At 45.4% G+C, this 21,130-nt stretch overlaps 1 protein-coding gene across 1 annotated transcript in view; it reads right to left on the bottom strand.

Annotated features, from left to right (window-relative positions):
- Nucleotides 1–19,767, bottom strand: part of IQGAP2 (IQ motif containing GTPase activating protein 2) — a 265,815-nt gene extending 246,048 nt beyond the window's left edge. Inside the window, exon 1 of the mRNA XM_054578505.1 lies at nt 19,595–19,767. Within this exon, the coding sequence (XP_054434480.1) occupies nt 19,595–19,640 (46 nt within the window). The 5' untranslated portion in view covers nt 19,641–19,767. The remainder of the gene's footprint in view (nt 1–19,594) is intronic.
- Between the last annotated feature and the right edge of the window lie 1,363 nt (nt 19,768–21,130).

The following is a 21,130-nucleotide window of genomic DNA, read 5'->3' as shown; positions in this document are numbered from 1 at the left end:
CAAAGGCCCGTGGGAGCCCCTCACACACAGACCGGCAAAAGCTTTACGCTGCCCCCACTCAGGGTGTTCCATCACCCTCCCGGACATGTTTGCCAATTTTTCTTTAACTGTCTAGAGTTGGCCCTTCGTAGAGCCTCACGGCTCAAAGTGTGGTCTACAGACCGCGGCAAGGGCACCCCCTGGGAGCCTGTCGGGCGTGTGCTCTCCGGCCAGCCCAGAGCCCTGGAATCTGCAGTTCACCCAGATCCCCAGATGAGGTGCCGGCACATGGAAGTGCGAAAAGCACTGTGTTAGAAAACCTTCATTTAAACTGTAATATTTTTGTGAGCACTAACCCTATTACGCTAGTCATGGTAGAAATTTTGAGAGAACTGTTTTTAAGTGGTGGGAAACAGCATAATCGCATTCCTAGCAGAAAAACCTCATTATTCATGCACGCTCAGAAGGGGAGGGCACAGAGCTCAGCTCACTTTATTTCAAAGCCAAATCTGAGAGCATGAAAGTGAGGCTATTTCATTTTAAATCACCGCCACCGTCACAAACACCAATTGGTCCACTGAATGGTATTATAAAAGCTTAAGGTGGGAGCTTGGACAGAACAAAACACAGCAACACAAAAAGAACCATCCAGGAAACAATTTTGTTTCTTTTCCTATGGTAATATTTCTCAACCAGAGACATTTGGCAACATCTAGAGACACTGTGGGTCATCACAACAGAGAAGCGTACCGTTGGCATCTGATGCATCAGGGATGCTACAAAACATCCTACAATGCATAGCCCCACACAACCAAGAACCGTCCAGTCTAAAAATGTGATGGTGCTGAGGTTGAGAAACCTTGACCTTTAGAATCATCTCTAGTGTCCCCCTCAGGGTTCCACGTTACCCACTGCTCACTCTAAGAAGCCCACGCTCCAGGAAAAGGCCTGCACTCCCCCTTGCTCAATGGTTTCCCACTCTTGGCTCTGAAAAGGGCCTGCCATTGAGTGTGTGACAGCCAGGGACAGAGGAGCCAGGGCCCCATCCTTTCAGAAGGAAGGGCCCCTGTTTGTCCCCTCCTCATTACTCATGCAGCACAGGCCTTAGGTAACCTATTATAAAATCGCAGGCTGGAAGGGGCCTTAGCGATCCCCTCGGCCAGCTCCCTCAGAGGCGTACTGAACAGGCTGCACGCGGGCCACAGGCCTGCGACTCAGCACGCAGACCCGCTCCATTGTAACACAGGAAGAGGAGACCAACTCACCAGGAATGCAGAGAAAGGAACAATAGCACAAACCCCAGCGTCTGAAGCGCCCAAGCAGCTGTTGAATGGCAGTGCTCTATTTTTAGCTCAACTTTCCTGAAAAGGCACCCTGCTTTCCCTTTTCTGCTATGCCCCAGTATCCTCTCTAACAGTTTTGGCTTCCCCTCTTCTCCAAAGGTTGCTGAAAGCTGTCTGGGAAAGCGAAGCTTATTTCACAGAATGGAGAAAGACTCATCCTAATGGGCAAGGGGAGTGTTCGTCCCAATTTGTCCAGAAATGGCTCAGCTGACACCGTTGCCTTGACATAAGGAATAGTATCCCCCTTTCTCTACAAGGTGTCTAGGTTTAGACAATGGATTATACTGTAGCCATTCTTCTTGGACATGTTATTCCCAAGGAGAACAAAGCTCCAGGCCTGGCGTGCCTCTGCAGAGCACAGTCAGCCACAGACGTGAAAGTGAAGCCCATGTGCAATTATGTCTAATTTGGCTCTTGCTGGTGATGTGCCAGCTGACAGAAATTCCGCTCACTGAGAACGACTGGACACCGATGAAGGGAAACCCAGAACTGAGCGCGCGCACACTCATCTTGTGACTTGACGGTGTCGAAAGAGGTTACTGGCACAGACCATGGGAAAACCTGCTCTCAGTCTGACCCGTGAAGTCACACAACAATTTCCAATTTAAATTCGGTCCACCCTCCAACTTCTAACACCAGCCCACGTGAAAAACTCCTATTTCCGTGTGGCACACACACACTGACTGACCCATGAGGCCTCGGAGGTTTTACAGAGCTCAGAGGCTCAGGCAAAGGAGAGCAGAAAAGCAAGGCCAGCAAGATGATTCACTGGTAACTCATTTTAATATCATACCAACAATTTCAACCTGAGACTACATTAGCCCAAGTCAATCAAGTCCAGATGGGGGAAGGCTTGACAACTCACAACCAGCAGGGAAAATATGAAGACTAGTGAAGGTCTTCCCCCTCCCCCCATTTAAATATGATTACAGGGCTCTTTAGGAAAAATGAAGACTACAGAACAGGAAACATGGTTCTCTCTAAAACAACTGTTAACAGTTTGATGCATTTCTTTCCAGTCTTTCTCCCCAGAGGTTTTAGCTCTACCTTCCCCACAGTGCGTCCTGTCTTTTCACTTTATTATGTAAGCGTTTCTCCACATCATTAGAAATCAATCGGTTTAAGTTGTGTCTGTGGTTCTCAAATGGCAACATTAACAGCTGTCTGCTATTTAGACTTCAAAGGTTTATGTGTAACACAAGGTAGTAAATAAAGAGGATGGGGCAGAAAAGGGAAACTAAAGCAATAAAATTTTAATGAAGAACCCATCTCCCAAAACAGTCTTGGTCACCTGCGTTATGAGTTTTGAACCTTCCCTTCAATCCTGCTGGACTCAGTGAAGAGGGCAGGCAGGCTCCTGCCTCACCTGGGCGAGCAAATGCTTTGGGTAGAACAAGCCCATACACACAGGGGAAGAAGTGACAAAGCAGGCAGGCGTGGCCAGCGCCTCCTCGGGTCTCAGGATCCCTGCCCTTGTGGCAGTCAAGGTCCCCCATGCGCTCTGCTCTCCTCTCCTCTCCTCTAGCCAACCCCACGTGCATGCGTGCATGCTCCAGCCCGGGCCTCAGCTCATACCAGCTCTTCTGGAATGTGTTCCTTCCCACCCACTGGGCATTCACTACACACCAGGCGCCATGTTAGTAAGTGCTTTACGTTGGCCATCCCATCTTGTTCTAATGATGCCATCAAATAGGTACCTCTACTCCCTCACCTCCTTTCACAGCAGAGGAAGCCAGGGCTGAGGGGTCATGAGTGACAGAGGCTGGGTTTGCGATACTGTGCCAGCTCCCCTACCAGAAGGCCCATTGCTCTCAGAGAGCAATGGCATCACCCCAAAGTGCTCCTTTGTGGAATGGACACTCTACATACCTCTCACTTCCTTTCTACAAGTTTCTGAGCAGGTAAACAAGGATAGACATATTTGGGAAAATGTATAAATATAAAGAAAGGAGTGGGATAAAGGGAAAAATAAAAGGAGGCAAGAACTGATGAAAGCCAAAGGGATATAAATACACCCAAATGATGTGTAAGCCCTTCATAAATTCTATAGATAAGCCTCAAATTTTGTTCTGTGCTTTCTATCAGCCAAGGCAAAAAAAAAAAACCACACAAAAAACCAGAAAGTGGATATTCACAAACTTGAGTTATAGACTTATGTAAAAAAAAAAAAAAAAGTGCTGTTGCCATAGAAATTATGTTGGAAACAATATATGTCTCAGCCATCCAGCCTAATCAAAGGACTTTTAAATGAGCCTATTTTCTGCTTAACTGTTAGCTAAACCTACAGGCACCGCAAAGTAAATTTGATAGAAACTGCTCTAAAAAAGCAGCACACAGTACCCAGCTCTCTTCCTCAGAATGCACCGAGGAGCCCTGCCATCACCGAGGGCTGAGTGATCATGGGCAGGGGCTGGCTCCTGCGCAGCCAGGCCACGGCGGCTCTTTCTCTTTCTGTCTGTCTCTCTCCCTAGGTCAGAGCCCACCTGTGTCATCTGCCTTCTGGTGCTTCCAAATCCTTTCTTTGACCTGCTGTGTGCTCTCCCTGCTCTCCCTCCTTTCATCTGTTTTTGTGATGACGTCTCAGCCCCCGCAATGGTCCAGCACTTGACTTAACGGCAGGCACCATCAACCCTGCTAACTCGCCCACTCACTCACAGCTACACACATCGCTGTTTATAATCAGGCCAAGTCACTGGCTAAAAAATTAGGATGTCTAAAATTCTTCCTTTTCCCAAGTTTAATGGAGAGTAACTCCCCAAATTCATGTGTGCCCAGAACCTCAGAATTGAACTTATTTGGAAATGGGATCTTTGCAGATGTAATAAATGGACCCTAATCCAATGGCTGGTGTCTTATAAGAAGAAGAAAAAAAAACATACATCTAAGGAGAATGTCATGTAATCATGCAGGAAGAGATTGGTGTGATCATCTAAAAGCCAAAGAACTCTAAGGATTTCTAATAACAACCAGCAGCTTGGAAGAGGCGAAGAAGGGTCCTCCAGCAGAGCCTTCAGGGAGAGCACAGCCCAGCCAACACCTGGGTTTCGGACCTCTAGCCTCCAGAATTATGAGAGAATAAATTTCGACGCCCTGGCCAGGTTGCTTAGTTGGTTAGAGCATCATCCCAATACACCAACGTGTGGATTCGATTCCTAGTCAGGGCACATACAAGAATCAACCAATGAATGCATAAATAAATGGAACTGCAAATCAATCTCTCTCTCTCTCTGTCATCAATAAATACATTTAAAATAAGGAAAACTAAACTTCTATTGTATTATAGTAAAGCCACACAGTTTGTGTTAATTTGTTACAAATAGGAAACTAATAACAATGGCTAAATGATTTACCCAGAAGGCAAAGTACCAAGTACCAAAAACTGACTTTTTAACTTTTACCCGACAGGTATCGTAGGCACAAAGCCTGGAGTCACACTGCCTGGGTCCACATCTGCCACTTACTGGCTGTGGAATCTTGGGCAAGTTACTTAACTTCTCTGTACCTCAGTTTTCTCACCTATAAAATGGGGATAATATTAAGGATTAAAGGAATATCAAGGATTAAATTGGGTGATTCATAGCAAGTGCTTAGAACATATGCTGGCATATAGAAGCACTATATGCATTTGTTATTATCAGTTTTAGAGGTTAAACTGACAGAAAATGTAGCCAGTCCCCTCTTCTTAGAACTGTGTCCACAACACCCACCTCTCATCGTCCTGTTCCCTCCTCCCAGGCATGAAGTACTACAGGATGTCTCTCCCAGGGCTGTGCAAGCAACTGGAGACTGGCCCACGATCGGGACCTTCCACTGACATAGGATTGCCCAAGTTCCAATACTTCCTAAGCTATTCTGCAGAGTCAATGTTTTCTCTTCCTAAATAATCCTGGAAGCTCCACAAACTATACTTAGCACACTTCCAAACTAACCATCAAGAAACAACAACTTGGTTACATGGAGATAGCCTGCTAGGGTTCTCAGCTCATTTCCAACCAGGGTGGAAAAACAACCAGCCTTCCAAAACAGTAAGCTGCCTAGTCCAGGGTCCACCTTGGCCGGGCACAATGAAGCCGGGAGCCTCCAAACAGAGTTTCTTAACCTGGACCCCACAGCCTAAGCAGTGCGGAAAATGACCGACACTCACCTATAGGAAATAGTTTCCTCTTACTTTCAGTCCATGGCTGTTCTAGTGCCCTGGCTCTCGGCTCCTGCCACCTTCCGCTCTGGTTGAGTATCGCCATTCTAGAGCCTCAGGCTGCCAGTTCACAGACAGCCAAATAGTGATACCAAGTCCAGTAAAACAGTAATAACTCACTTAAAAATACCAGCATTCCAAACAATGCTTTGGGGGATAATTGGGATGATCTAAATAATATCTTTGAAGTTGATGGGAAATATATGAACGCCTTGCACTGAATGAGTGCCTTCTCTGTACCAGGCGCCAAGAACTTTACATAAATTCATTTGATTCTGATTACTATTAGTGTCCTCATTTTACAGTTGAACAACATGAATCAGGGAAGTTAAGATTCTGCCCAAGGTCACACAGCTAGTATTTGGAAGAGTCAAGTTTACAACTAAAACAATATTCTCTTTTAAACATCCTATACAGCCCAGAGAGGCAACCTGTTACCCCCCTTTGCATAGGTAACTTAGATTGGTTGATTTAGAGAGACCAAAGGCAACTTATTGTCTATGTTTTAACACTATTTAAATTAACGCCAACCCAAAACTAAACTCTTTAAAAAGTTGTATGCAAAAATAAAAGTTGTACATAATGAAATGAAATATTACAAGCTATCCCTTGTGCTACATACCACCTGAGGTTGCAAAGTAGTAAATCTTGCACCAGCTAGATTTTTATACCCTTGACCTTTGTCCCCTATGAAGAAGAATGGACCCACACAAACCCCTGGGGAGGCAATCTCTACAGGAGCCAAAAGCCTGCATTCTAACCGAGTTCTTCCTTGACCTTAAAGATATTTCACCCTTCTGAGGCTGCTTCGATTCACTCAATCAGTGAATAAGGGGGGTGTGTGCGCTAGTGCCCATGCCTGTTGCCCCCACCCAGCCTGTGCCATGATACCTGGGCCCACTCACCACCCATCCAGGCCTCTGGCCACTCCTACCCATCCAGCCCTAGAGTGCTCTGTATATTAGAATGAATTAGAGTTGTCATTTTCATTAGTAAAAAATAAATTAAAAAGGCGGTGTGAGAGTTCCTCATACAATTAAACACAGAATTACTATATGATCTAGCAATCCCATTTCTGGGTATATACCCAAAAGAAGTAAAAGCAAGGGACTCAAATTTACACACACACACACACACACACACACACACACACACACACACGTGTACACCAACGTTCGCCCCAGTGTTATTCACAACAGCCAAAAGGTAGAAGCAATCCAAGTGCCCATTCACAGATGAGTGTATAAACAAAGTATGATATATACATGCAACAGATTATTATTCAGCCTTGAAAAGGCAGGAAATGGTGACACATGCTGCAACTTGGGTAAACTATGAGGACATTATACTAAGTGAAATAAAGCAGTCATAAAAAAACACTGTATTGTTTCACTTATATAAGACATCTCCAGTAATCAAAATCATAGAAACAGAAAGCAGAGAGGCGGATGCCAGGGGTGGGGGGAGGGCAATGGGGAGTAGTTGTTTAATGAGTCATGAATTTCAGGTTGAGAAGATGAAAAAGTGGTGATGGCTGCACAATGGTGTAAAGGTACTTGATGCCACAGAACTGTAAACTTAAAAAGTTAAAATAGTACATTTTATGTTGTGTATTTTAGGACAATAAACACACATACACAGAGTGAGGGATTTTTATTAATTCAATGGCTTACACGCCTTGGCTGTACATTAGACTCTCCTAGGAAATTTTTAAAAAGTACTGACTCATCACTAATAGTGGGAGGATGGGCACGGTGGTCCCCTGATGTGATGCATCGGATGCATCAGCTGCATGAGCATCACTCAGCAGGCACTCATGCCAGGAAGCCCACCTGGATTCCTCAGGGCGCTCCATGTCACTGAAGGGAGAGGGAACGCAGGAGCACTGTTCTGGCCTGGGGAAGATCAAAGGGGCATTAACAGCCAAAGACAACTTGACTGGACCCTGGATCCAAAAGAAATGGCTGTCAAGTACAGCTGGGAAAACCTTGGTGTGGAATTAATGTTGGATGGTGGACTTGAACGTGTGGAACTGAGGATGAGTTTGTGGAGGAGAGGGCCCTCGTCGGCACAGGAGACGGGCGCTCCAGTGTCTCCGGGTGAACCGTCAACGTCTGCACATGGAAAGGTGTGACAAGCAGCCAACATGGGTGAGGCTGAGTGAAAGGAATGAGTATTCACTGTATTGTTCTTTGAGGTGTTGAGGGTTCAAAAACTTTAATAGAAACACAAAACCGTAAAGACCTACGCCAGAGCCCTACCCCCCAAACCCTGGGGGATGGGCCCCAGGAACCAGGGGGTTCTTTGTGAAGCTCCTCTGGAGATTGTAGTGGGCAGCCAGGTTGATAACTATGAACTAGAAGAGCCCTAAGCAAGATGTGACATTACGGTGGTGTGGATAATAGTCAAAGCCAAGGAATCAGCCTAGGAGGTCAGCCCTCTGTTGACACCCAGCCAGCCTGGGAAGTCCTCTCAAGCCCCAAAGCCTCCCCAGCTGCCCTGCCTCAGCCCCCTTTTATTTAACAATAAACCACAACACCTCAGCTTTATAAAGAAATGAGTTATATCAACAGACCGGAAGACAGAAATACCTTCCCAAGCTTCACTTTCCAGTTGTTTAAAAAGAAAAAGAAAAAAAACCTCATCAGATTTCCCATGTCTTGAAGTTGTTTCCTTTTCTGAAACATTCTCCTACAGCACAGGTCTCAAAAGCACTACTCTTGAAAAGTCTCTTCAGTTTTGCAGGTCCTATCATTCACTTGTGTTTTCAGTATCCACACAACAAATAAGCAAAATTTTCCAATGGAAAAAAATGGATCTAGCAAAGATTATACATTAGGATTTAGAAAATTGATATGCCAAACATATTGCCACCGAAAGCCAAAAATTTGCTTTCAAGCTGGAGGAGGAAAAAAACAGCCTCATTTCAAACAACATATGTCAGAAAAACTAAAGTGGCACTGCCTTTGAGATAGCTGATTAAGTGATAAACCCTTTTCAACTCTAATAAGACTACACCAAACGGTTATTCAAATAAGTGGCAAAATTACCCCAGAACCACCCCTCCGCACAGACACATCTGACCAATTTTCAGACCAAAGCGTCATACCTCACACCCCTTTTGAGATAAAAATATATCACTTTTTCAGATGTAGACAGCAGCTCAGGAAAGTCATACCCAATGTCACAAAGTGACACCTCAACCTGAGCCTTCAGATGCTCGATGCTGACCTTGGCCTCACAGTGCTTCATGTCTGCCATCATTCTAGCATGACAATACTTCATCACGGCAACCTAAATTTTACAATATAGTGCAGGGGACAATGGAAGCTTCCAAGCAGCCAATAAGCCCACAGACTGATCTTGTTTTGACTGTGCACTGTTCACAAATGATTTCCTCCCAAGCTGAATGACTAAGGTAACAAGTGCGCTCTCCAGCATGATGCCCCAAAGCTCTTCAGCTCGTTTATATAAGGCTCTGGTCAGACCGGACCCTGGAAGGCATCTGGTCTGCAAACCCTGTGTAAATTCCACATGCACACACACAGCAGCACCTACCCTCTGTTGTATGAAAGAACAGCCATGACTGTCCTGTGTTTTTTCAGGTCCTTGAGGCTATCCTTTGAGTCCAGAGAATAATCCCCTCTTTTTATGTCAGCAACCTTTACTTCAGTGTGGACACTACTTCCCGATTCCTTATTGCCTTTTACAGATCAGCTTCCTACAGACTTTCCCTGCCCAAATTTTAGAACCTTGACTAGCTACTGCCCACCTGGGCTTTTTCTTCTAGCAAAGTCACCATTTCTAACTTCACTATGTTGATCCCTACTTTTTTAACCCAAAGACTCCCATCACCTCTATACAGACCTAGGCCGCAGTTTGAGTCCTGGACACCTCCACACTCCAGCCTTTCAACCTCTGCCTCTCAATCTCTCTCCCATCCATACATGTGCGCGTGTGCGCGCGTGCATGCACATACACACACCCACACCCGCACGCGCGCACGCACGCGCGCGCACACGCACGCGGAAAATTATACTTCCACTAATAACAGGACTGTTTTTAGACACTAAATTTCGCAAGGCACAATTTGTAACTAATGGCAACTTTGTATCTTGAGCAGCAAAGGTAACTGCTGTAACTTTTCTAACTATAGAAACATTTTTATAGCAAAAAATTTGGAGAAGAGAAAAAAAGTGTTTAATTCACCCATTATCTCATTATCTAGAAAGAACCACTGCTGACATGTTACTGACTTACATACCCAACAGTGGGAATACAGCAATGACCAAAAGACACAGTCGTAACCCTCAGCGATTTTATTGCTATTCTATTTTGTCCATGTTTTTCTGTTAGGTTTTTTCCCTTAAATGCTTCTAGTAGTGCTTAGTTGTCTTTAACTTCATTTGAAACAATTTTGTTAGATTGTATTGTGACAGCTGTCACATCAACATGCATTTTAAAAAAACTTATCAAAATTGGTAAATTTTTGTACAGCCATTTTAATATCGAAGAATGAAAAAGATGCATAACATTTTCAGCATATTAGGCTTTATTATTTCAAGAAAGGTAAAAATGCAACTGAAACAAAAAAAGATTTGTGAGGTATATGGAGAAGGTGCTGTGATGGATCGAACATGTCAAAAGTGGTTTGCCTACTCTTGGTACTATTGACATTTTGGCCAAATAAGTCTTTGCTGTGGGGCTGCCTTATGCATTGGAACATGGAAGGTGTTTAGCAGCACCCCTGGCCTGTACCCACTAGAAGCCAATAGTGGGAGATAGCGAGCATACTCAAAATATCCAAATTAATAAAGTTCTTGGTGAAAATGGAAAAAACATGTCTTTTATTTTACATTAAAAAAATGTAATGGGCTTTTTGGCCAACCCAATAGTACAATATTTTTAAAAACACATTTCTTTTTTTTTTTTTTTTTTTTTTTGGAAAGGCAACACATGGGAAAAAGAATTTCAAATATTCCCACCCTTGCTCTCAGTCTCCCCACCCAAAGGCAACTTATAAAAAGATGTTTGCATAACCTTCTAGAGACATTCATGGGTACACAGGTTAAGTGTACCTCCCGTTCAGTTGCTAAATGTTGTTTGTCCTACTTAACAGATCAAAGATTTTCAGAGATTTCAAAACTACTACATAGAACCCCATCAAAAGCTTCATTTCTTTCTCAGAGTTCACTAACTGAATGTGAAAAGTTATAGCCAGAGCCTATGTTGTAGAGGAACAAATAAGCTCCATCCTCCAAACTGTCAGCTAATTCAAACCAACAACAGCAAATGTTAGAGTTCTAGAGAACTGACAAAGAAAGTTCTGAGACTGTCGTCACCACAAGCAGTACCTGAGCAAGGCAAGGACTCTCAGAGAGAACTGTATCCATCTATCTATCTATCTGTCTATCTATCTGTCATCTATTTTTTTAATGAGTATTTTTTTTTATTTGGAAAATAAAACTCATTAGTAGATACAGAGGGAAACTGAGAACATGTTTGTATCTGGCCATTTCTCAGATATAAACTTCCTAAGAGTTCAATAAGAGCAAGGCTCTGGAAAGATACCCAACTGGATCGTATGTGGGGGGAACAAAGTTCAGGGGGTGGGTGAAGGGAGAACCCATACTCTGTGAGGCTGACTATATGATCGGCATCTTGCCCAGCCCCGTAAGCCAACCCTCTGAGCCTGCTTGATCAGTTCAGGCCCCAGGCAAAGAGCTCCAGAGGGCAGGTGTCCCCAAGGACCCAGGCCAAAGCCAGCCAAGTCTGACTGATCTCAACACACCCTTTTGGGGGAAGTGGGGAGCAGAGAGGTTGATAGGGAAAATTTATATGAAACTTGCCAAAATTAACAACAGCAACAACAAACCTAATACAAAGAAGAGGGGGCAAAGTAAATGAGTAATCTAAAAGTGGACAAGTCAAAAGCAGCCCGGATTCTGTTTCTAATGGTTCTAGCATTCCAGTTATTCCGGTAAGTTGAGTTTCATAAGGCCCATGAACCTAAAACTGCCCATTTTCTAGAGGCAGTAATGCCTGAGAGGTGTCTGATGACCTCTGTACCTCCTCCCCTTCTTTCTCATCTCCCTTCTAAATCCCCACAACAGCTGGTTGACCAAAAATTTGGACGACCCTGGTAGCCAAATGAAACTCTACAGTCTGAACCAGGCACAAAGACGAACCCCTATTCATGTAGCTCTTTCCCATCAGCAGCAGTGGCAATGATCAGCCTAACCCTAAAGGAGGCAACAGGATTATTAGTAACTGCAGAGTGACAATTCCTCGCTTAGGTAGTAACAACGACCATGATCATTTCTAAGATGACAAAAAAAAAAAAAGCATTGCAGAGACTCAAACCCCACCCAACTTTATTTGGAAACAGTCAGCCAAAGACACATTAGGGTTTTTCCCCCCCCAGTATATATAAACAAGAGTTAATTTGCTCTCTACTCAAACTGAGATGGACTCTATTTCCATATAGATGAAGAAGTTTCCCACTGTCAGTGAGGGAGGGGGAGGAGGCGGGGAGAGGGCGAGGGCTGTGGGGGTGAGGGCGGTGCTGCTGCCGCCACCACCCTCCTCGGTTAAGGGCTGACCCGAGGGAGGCACGTTCCCAACAGTGATGCTCCGCCCTGTGCTGAATGTCACATCCCCGTGACTGTCTCTCTGTAACAGGCAATTTGCACATCTTCATGTCTTCATGCATTTAATCATTTAACCCTCTGAGCATGCACTTTCCCACATGCATTTTACAGGTAAAAACAAACAAAGAAAACAAAACTGAGACACAGAGAAATAACTTCCATACGTTCCACAGAGAGTGAAAATAAACCTAAACTCAACATTAAATATTTGCCTGGCACTTGAAAGGTGCTGAGATCATCTTTAATTTGACAGATAATAGACACAAGTTCCTCATTTAGACAAACAGTACAGTATAGACATTTTTAGGAAAATCTGTGATAACAGGAAATACTTTTTGAACCTCCTCTAGGTGCCACAGTACAAGGCTACAAGCTACTTAGTGAACATAAACATTACTTAAGTATTTGAAATATATTTGTTTTAATCACATTCAAATCAAGTATTTTTTATATGGAGAAGGCTAAGGAAATGCATTAACATTACATAAGATTGAATTCATATTGGCAGTAATATATGAAAACTGAGACAAAATTATCAGGCACTAACCTATCTTAATTTTTTTTAATGGTATAAAAAATGTCTTCCTTCAGAGATTTAGGAGTAATGGAGAAAGAAGAATAATTAAATCATCTTCTTTGGGGATCCTAAGTAAAAATATCATAGGACTATCCTTCTATCTTTAATCAATAGCAACATAAACAGATTTGTAGTTTCCCTGCAATGTGGGGATGACCTAGGGGCACTTACACCTATCAGATAATATTTCTGCTAACATATTCAACTGTTCTAAAAACTGGGAGTGAGCAGTGAGTGAATGAAACACACTCTAAGTTGTCCTGGAGAAAACAAATAGGAGAAGAGGACACGATTCGACCCTCACTGTTCCGGCACCCAGAACTGCCAGGCTTCAGGCCTCCCGTTTACACAAAAAGCCTCCCCAGCTCACCCAGGCTTCCCAGCGGTTCCTAAGAGCACCACCCCCACCTAGAAATCCTTGCGGAGCTGACCTCACTTAATCCTTTAGTCAGTGGAGATGTTGGACTTCGTCTTCCAAATAACATTTGGTTTCCCAGAAGGGAGAATAGCAATCTTAAGGCCATGCCAAAATAAGTCCTACAAAATAAACACAAAGCTGTATAGAAATCAGGGCCTTGGTTTGTACATTGTGCATGTGTACACATCCACTCAAAACCACAATGAATACGGTAAATAAAACATGCAGTCACGTGCCTGTGGGCTTACACTCACTTTACAAAAACCGGCAAGCACAGCGAAGAGATGGTCTTGTCTTTTCACCCCTGCACCAGAGCGGTGCCCCACCCCGGAGTTTCCGTGGGGAAGGCCTGGGTGGGGCCTGGGAATGCACCTTCCCAGCGAGTTCTCAGGTGATGCTCTGCAGCCGTTGCGGTTGCAGGGCCCGCTCTTAGAAACCACTGCAGGCGCTGGAGAAACTGCCGTCAGCACCTTGTAGGCGCACTGGCGAGAAGGGCCACGCATAACCCACCGCTGTAAAACCAAGGGACGGTGCACTCAGAGTTTAGCCAAATCCACGGGCTTGCTAATGGACTGGAAACATGGCCTCGGCCATTTTTTAACAAAACTAGAATGTTGGTCATTTGAGGGCACTAAATCTCCAGTGAAATCTGAAACATAAAAATTGCCCCAAGTAATGGAGAGAATGAGGGAAAAAAGAGAGAAACCCTACCCCCTAGATAACTTATTCGTCAAGAACCTTGCCCTGCTATAACTACACCTTTTTTCCTTACCTGTTCCCGGAGAATGTACCTGCTGGACAGTTTATAGCTGTCTGCCTCCCCAGCTCGAGCCCGCTGGCTCGGCGAGCGCCCGCCCCCCGCCCCCCCCCCCACCGCCGCTCCGCGCATCGTTGAATGCCATCAGTTCCAAAAGCACGGTCACTAGTCAGTAACTGCTGGTCTATCCTGAGCAAAACTAGCTGACAAACCAGCCCATCCAAGGGCGTTCACAAAACCTGGAAGGCTGGGGAAGGGGCCTTGGAGCAGGAGCAGTGGAGAGACGCCAGCCAAGGCCCGCACACCCCGAACCTCAGCCGCCCTCCAGCCATTCCCAGCGCCGAGCCCCCCAACCACACCCAGCCTTCCCACCATTCCCCACTTCACGGCGCCGCTCATCAGTGGAAGTCTCATGAAAAGTTTAAAAAGAAAAAAAAAGAATATGCTTCCGTGAGAGATTGCATTAAGCTACTCTCCTCAAGACCGCTTCTTGCTCTTAGTTGCCGGCAAATAAAGGATTCCATGATAAATCCCATTCCACCTACAACTCTCTTCCACAGCATTATCCATACACCCTAAGCTTCAACCCCACAAACCATCCACACAGCAAATACACTGGAATGTCTTTCGGTTTTTCCTCTGACCTTCCTTCAAGGTCATGTTCAAACATACAAGGCTCCGTGGCCCCTTCCCATTGCCCCATCCAAATCCATCAATCACTCTCACGTCTTCGCTGCCACAGAACTTGGAAGTGCACTAATAGAAGGATAAGCGCTAGTCTTCGCCTCGCAGATTCTCCTACAAGCTGTAACCATCTTAGTCATTTTTCCTTCATGCACAATATGTTGTACATATTAGGTGCTCAATTAATTGAAATAACTACAACTGGTCTCACACTGTGCCGCGAACCACATCAGCCACCCATCACAGGAATCTAAAATGCCACCTGTCAACGTACAGGACAAATCCCCAGGGCTACAAGAGCAGTCAGTGGCCAGGTCCAAATTCAAACCCTCATCTACTCATTTCATCAATACCATTACACCTTTCAAGGGAGAAAAATATAATTGAACAGTAAGGTGAGTAAGTATCAGTCAGTCGGCTCATTATAAGCTTCTGCCTGATTTCTCATCAACCTCAGACTTTAAAATATGTTTTACAAATTATCCTATTCGGAATCATTAGCACATGCCACTATATTATGGAAAAGCCCTTCTTTGATTTCAGTGCCTCTCAGTGAGATGGGACATCTCCACAGGCACATATAATCCTTCGATGAAGCCTGAATGTATTCTATTTAAAATAAAAAATAAAAAACCCATGTATTCTATGCTTTTCCTTGGCAGAAGGGGATCAATTTAAAAGAATACCATGCATGTAGCCACTATCCAAGTGGCTACAGTTTTCCACATTTTGATGAATTCATGACAAACCCCTGAAACAGAAGGGTGAAACACCTACGATCCATTCCAAGGAGGTGACCTGGCAAGAGCCCGTGAGAAAAGGCTTCAGGCACTGGCTTTCAAGTTCCCACTGTCACCTGCTAGTGGGGTGGTCTTGAGACAACATCGCAGATTTCAGCTTCTTTGTGAAATAGGGAAGCCAGTGGCCCTCTCGAAGATAATGAGTGGCTGATAGCTATACAGGAAAGGCACCCAGTTCTTAGGAAGCTCACGCCCCACGCAGAGCTGCCTGCCTACCCCAGAGCTGCCTGCCTGCCCCGTAGAACTTACCTCACTGCCAAATCAGAAGCTAAGCATCCTTTGTTTCTCTTTTGGTTACGATGAAGACTTGGTGCATTAGATTTGGGTGGGTACTAACCTTTTAAATAAAATGAGCTGTTAAAAGTGTGTGGAGTAGTACAGTGAGGGTAACAGCAACGGGGTTAGCTAACAGCCTAAATAACACTAACTTCTAAAACAAACTCTATATTACAAGCTTAAACTCCCCCAAACAAGTCATTTTGGCTAACAACATGTATAATTAAAGTTAAAAGCATACTAAAATAACACTTTAGCTGTTGACCTTAAAGCTCCTTGTGCAATGCTCAGCCAAAACATTAACACATCAAGGAGTGACTTGACTTTTTGCCTACCAAGACAGGATCAAATGGCAACATTGCACATATCTCAAACTTTGTGCAGTTCAAACGGAAGCATTGAGCATGCTAGAGCCACGCTGCACTGAACACAGATGTAGTCAATCCTGTTTTAAACGCCCAAGTTTAACTAGTTCGGAACTTAAATTTCTTCATCTCAGGTCGAAATGGAGAAAGAGATAAGAAGTTTAGTTATGTTGTCCCCTCCAATATTCTAGCTCCTAGGTGGTTCAGATATCCCACCATTCAGAAAAGAACATTATTCAAAAGCTCACAGCATCAGCCAGAACTTTGCTCTGCAACACACAAGCAGGGTTTATGTTGCAATTTTTAAAAGAAACCAATAGTGAAACATTGATCACTATTAGTTTTACAATGTTTCTTATGAGAGGAAAGAAGTTCAAATAGTAAGTTACCACAGCTCTTGCTGTATGAACTTCACAGACCCACAGTAGGCACTTCAATGTTGCTTGAATTATCGGTGATAAGTCTAGTCACAAAGTCCCTCTTTTACTCTTACTGACTTTTAAACTCTCAATTAACCACTACAAAACTTTTGACAGATCGTGGTGGCAACGTGTTTTCAAAATTACTTTGAAAAATATATCATAATGCATTACAACAGCACAAAAGTTATTTCTGAATCATACATATCTAAGCATAAGTGTCATTTAAATTTGGTTTTGAGTGTAGAAGTAGATTTTGGCTATGATATACTATTCTGATTATGTCTAAATTAGTATAGCAGTTTTCCCCTTTTCCTTTTTTCATTTCTTCCCTGAAGAACTGCACTGAGTCAAAAGCTGATATTTTAATTCTGTTCTGTAGTAACATGACACAAAATAACTTTACAGGTTGCAGGAAGATGTGGCCAACATGAAAGCAGCAGGGATTGAATAGAAAGTGGTATATTTAATTTTAATTCACTGCTCCAAAGTGCAAATCAGAAAGACTTTTGCATCTCTCACATTAAAAAAAAAAAAAAAAGGAAAAGGAAAGAAAAAAGAAAGAAAGAAACCTGAGAAGGGTGACTTCATGGAGAACTCATTGAGAAATCTCTCAAGTACAGCTTACTCTGGTGTTTTATAGACACTCAGCCTGCTGGAGAGAAAAGATACTATAACAGCACTGAGCTGAGCTCATTTATTCTGTACAGGAATCATGAAATTAAGTGACATTTCAAGGGGAGGAGAGATGGCAAACAGAAGGCCAGACCTAAAACAAGTGTAATAACCTAATTCAAACTACCAAAACACTGTTTTTAAAGCCCAATCTCAAGTACCTTTTACTCACAATGTACAGTACTGGAACTGAAATTATAACAATGTATAGGAAGTGTATTGGTATTTTGTCTATTTTTAAATGTTGGGGATAATGCTTGTTTGGTATAGTTCAAGGTTTTATTGAACCTGTACTTACCAAACTCTCAAAAAATAAAAAGCACAGCCTTGCCGCCATGCAACACAGCAAGGACAATCCTGTATTATCCTCATCTTGACAGAAGCCAGAAAGCCAACAACAACCAGAAATTATAGATTCTAGTACATCATATCATTCCTTCCCCCTTTAAATGGATAGTCAGTGTCAGGTAGCACTTATTAACACTAAGTTATATGCCACTAGATATCATTTTAAAAATAAATTGCAATGATACCAAATCATTGCACCTGGTATCAAAATTATAGAAAGGTTCATTTTAGCACATAACAGGCTATTGTAGTAAAGCCTTAACATTTCAGAGTGGTGATATAATCCGGAAACTAGCAAATGTTTTCCATTTATTACTACGTTAAGTGACCAAAGAAGGGCAGCACTCCATGACCTGGGGGAAGGTAAACAGGAGTGATCCCAATGAGAGGGCATTTTAGACCTGAATCGAGAGAAACGCTGGATGGTGATTTCCAAAGACAGTGGCTGTGGGAAGTGCTCTTCGTGCATGTGGAACCTGAACCTCCTCGACTGCAGCTTCTGAGTGGCACAGTTAATGAAAACGAAGCAGCATCACAGATGCACGTGCAGAGACACGGATGGAAATGCTGATTAACACGCTGTGCTCACTGCTATTTTGCACAGCACAATAAACTAATGAGGGGTGACACAAAGAACAGATCATGGTTTAAAATATGGTATCAAAAACTATGTTTTGTATATATTCACCTAGTTTCCAAACTCTGTGTTCATCTTATAATTTGGCACAGTAATTACTGTATGTTCTGGGAGCTTGTCACATCTATACAGTACTTTCACCAACTTGGGTGGGCTCAGCATGCTTCCTTGCACCCAATAAGCTCAGCTGTCTGTGTGGTTTACCAAAGTGCAAACTACAGCTGCAAAGGGCTGGTTCTTGGTTAACTGCTGAACGCGTTTTTCTACAGTTCAGAGGCTTCAGCTGACTCCTGAGGCCTCCTCCTCACTGCCTGACGCCACCAGGGTCACGTTGGAAAACTAACTTCCCATCTCTGACACTCCATTCCAAGACTGACGGGAGAGGAAGGGGAGGGTGAACTTACACAAGCTGACTACTCCCCCCTTTTATCCTAGGCAAGTCGGTGGCCCTCCCACCCAGCCCAGAACCACAAAAACACAGCCATGCAACAGGTATCACCACCTTAACCAAAACCTGGTACTTTTGCCACCAAAGGCCAGCCTCCACAAAAGATTAACCTGTGGTCCTTGGCCATGGCTCACTAACAGGGCAAACCCTGGAAAGAGAGAGAGAGGGCGCCAACTTTCTGTTTGTTTTAGGGGAAACACTTGCTGGCACATGTTTAGTAAAAATTCTAAACTCTGCACACGAAGCCACGTGGTTGGTGCTAATCTGGCTCCATCTACCCCCAACCTGCCTTTAAAGCAACCTTTTTCCGAGGGCAGTCCCTCGGGTAATGGACACCATCTCGTTACAGTCACACGGGCTCCTTTCCCCGCGGCAGTCCCCCCGCGAGCGCCGCACTGTCCTGGCAGGGTTATGGGGAAGCCGGGAGGACAGTTTGGAGCCGGAGGTGTTCCCTTCGGCAGCAGCGGGAAAGGATCCACATCTGTGGGCCCCAAACTGGCTCTTTCAGCTCAAGTGAAGTCCGCGGGAGCGGGGTAGGAGGAAATGCCCGTCCTTCCAGGAAATCCGACTTTGCTACTAAATCCGCGGGTACACAAGTTGGGGCGCCCACCTGTAGACACTGCAAACAAACTTTCCTTCTGAGTAGGAAGAATCCAGTCCCTTACGCCACCCCCTGGCCCAAGCCGGCAGCGGCCTGGAGCTCTGCAGGCTCCTCACCTGATACCCCTAAACTCCCAACCTGGTCTGTCCCAGCTCGCAGATCCAGCGCGGCCGGCGCGCCCCGGTGGGGTTTGCGAGGTACAGAGTAAGGGTTGTCAGCTGGGGATCAGAAATTTGTGGGGAGAGCGGGAGGACGCCGCTCACTACCATTTGCAACTCCGGCTCCCAACTTTGCAGCCATACAGCCGCTGCCCTCCTGTTCTCTCCGCGGCACGCACCCGGCTCCCTTGGCTTCTCCAACGCGTTTCTTAGGGAGAGGGATCCCCAACGGCGGTGGAAGACCCGCACTCCCGGTGCACTTACAGCCATAGCGGGGTCTCTGCAAGGTCGGCAGCTCCTCGTGGGGCATCCTGCGCGGCTCGGGGGGCCCGCCCCGGGCGCGCCCCCCGCGGCTTCCTTCGCTGGCCAGGCTTGCCGGCTCCGCGCCCGCCGGCGCGCTCGTATCCGGCTTCTCGCTGCCCTCCCTTAGTCGCCCCGGGATGGGTCACCGGCTCCCTCGGTGCTCTCTCGTCCGCGCCCGCTGCAGCCGCCGCTCGCGCACACCCGAGCCAAAGTGAACTCTCCTCCCTCGCTCCCTCCCTGCCGCCGCCGCCGCCGCCGCCTCCCTGGGCAGGTTTCCTTTCTCCTCCAGCCCGGCCCCGTTATCCAACGCGCTAGGAGCGCGCCACGGCGCAGCGACCCCTACCGCGTGCGGGGCGCAGCGCCCTGGCCGTGTGGGCCCGCCCCTACCAGACTGGGCGGTGGGAGAAAGGGGCTGAGCGAGTCTCGGGCCGGGATTCCCTGCAGCTGGGGCCCGCGCAAAGCTGGCGGCCTGGGGACTGCGGCCGCCCCGCCTGCTGTTTCTCACTTCTGGAGCGTTCGAAGGGTGGAAGAGAAGCTACGCGGGCAAGAGCAAGAAAAACCGCAGAAGACTCAGGCAGCCCCACTCGCCCAGGGTGTTGCTCAGTTACAGAAGGACAAACAGCGCGGTTCCTTTTCCTCTGGGGAGATTGAGCGTTGGTCGCTTATCTTTTATTTTTCCCCTTCGAAAATTGCTATTGTGCCCCCTTGTCTACAAAATGCAGGGTTCCCCTTTCATGACAAGAAATTGAGAGTGTGTGCCTGCGTTTGCTGGAGGGGCGAGATAAACAATACTGCAGCAACCATTCAAAATACGAGGGCGAGCAGCCCTCCGCTCACCTTCGGCCCGCCCTCCCTCCTTCCCGCGCGGTTAAAAAAAAAAACCCAACAAAAAGCAACAACAACAAAAAAAACCCCTCTCGCTCAGGCCAGCTGGGGTAGCACACACAAAAACCTTTTCCGGCTAAGCTTTTAAGGAAATTAAACCACATGTGGATGGCTTAAGAGAGAGGTTTGTCTCTTTGTGCCCTCAGAGTGATAAGATTTGGAGGAATGTCAGACTCCTCTATACCTGTGCACTCAGCTGCTTGTCAAATGTGGAATGTGTGAGTGACCAAATAGACGGGTGGCAAAATAAAACAATTGAGGTAGAAGAAATGGTGACATAGTGACACCATTATTAAGTATGCAAAGATACAGAAAGTGGTCAGCTGTTTTTCATTTCATATGTGAGATGTCGTCCTTCTCAAACTTGTTGGAACTCAGATTCCTGGGCCCCAGCCTCAGAGCTTCCAGTTCCGTTGGTCTGGGTACCATGGATTTACATCTTTAACAAGCTGTCCAGTGATGCTGACACCAGAGGTCTGCAGATCAAGCTTAGAGCAGTTATTTAAAAACAGGCACAAGAGATTTCAGTTGGACTTGAGGAAACCTCATTCAGATGGGGAGCAAGAGGATTCTCACTGCCTCCTTCCTTCTCCCAAGCATTAGATTGTCGCT

The sequence above is a fragment of the Pteronotus mesoamericanus genome, unplaced genomic scaffold (genome assembly GCF_021234165.1).
Source record: "Pteronotus mesoamericanus isolate MK-2021 breed Mesoamerican mustached bat unplaced genomic scaffold, CSHL_Meso_final contig_50, whole genome shotgun sequence".
Classification (NCBI taxonomy): domain Eukaryota; kingdom Metazoa; phylum Chordata; class Mammalia; order Chiroptera; family Mormoopidae; genus Pteronotus; species Pteronotus mesoamericanus.
This window is presented reverse-complemented; position numbering and strand designations above follow the sequence as displayed.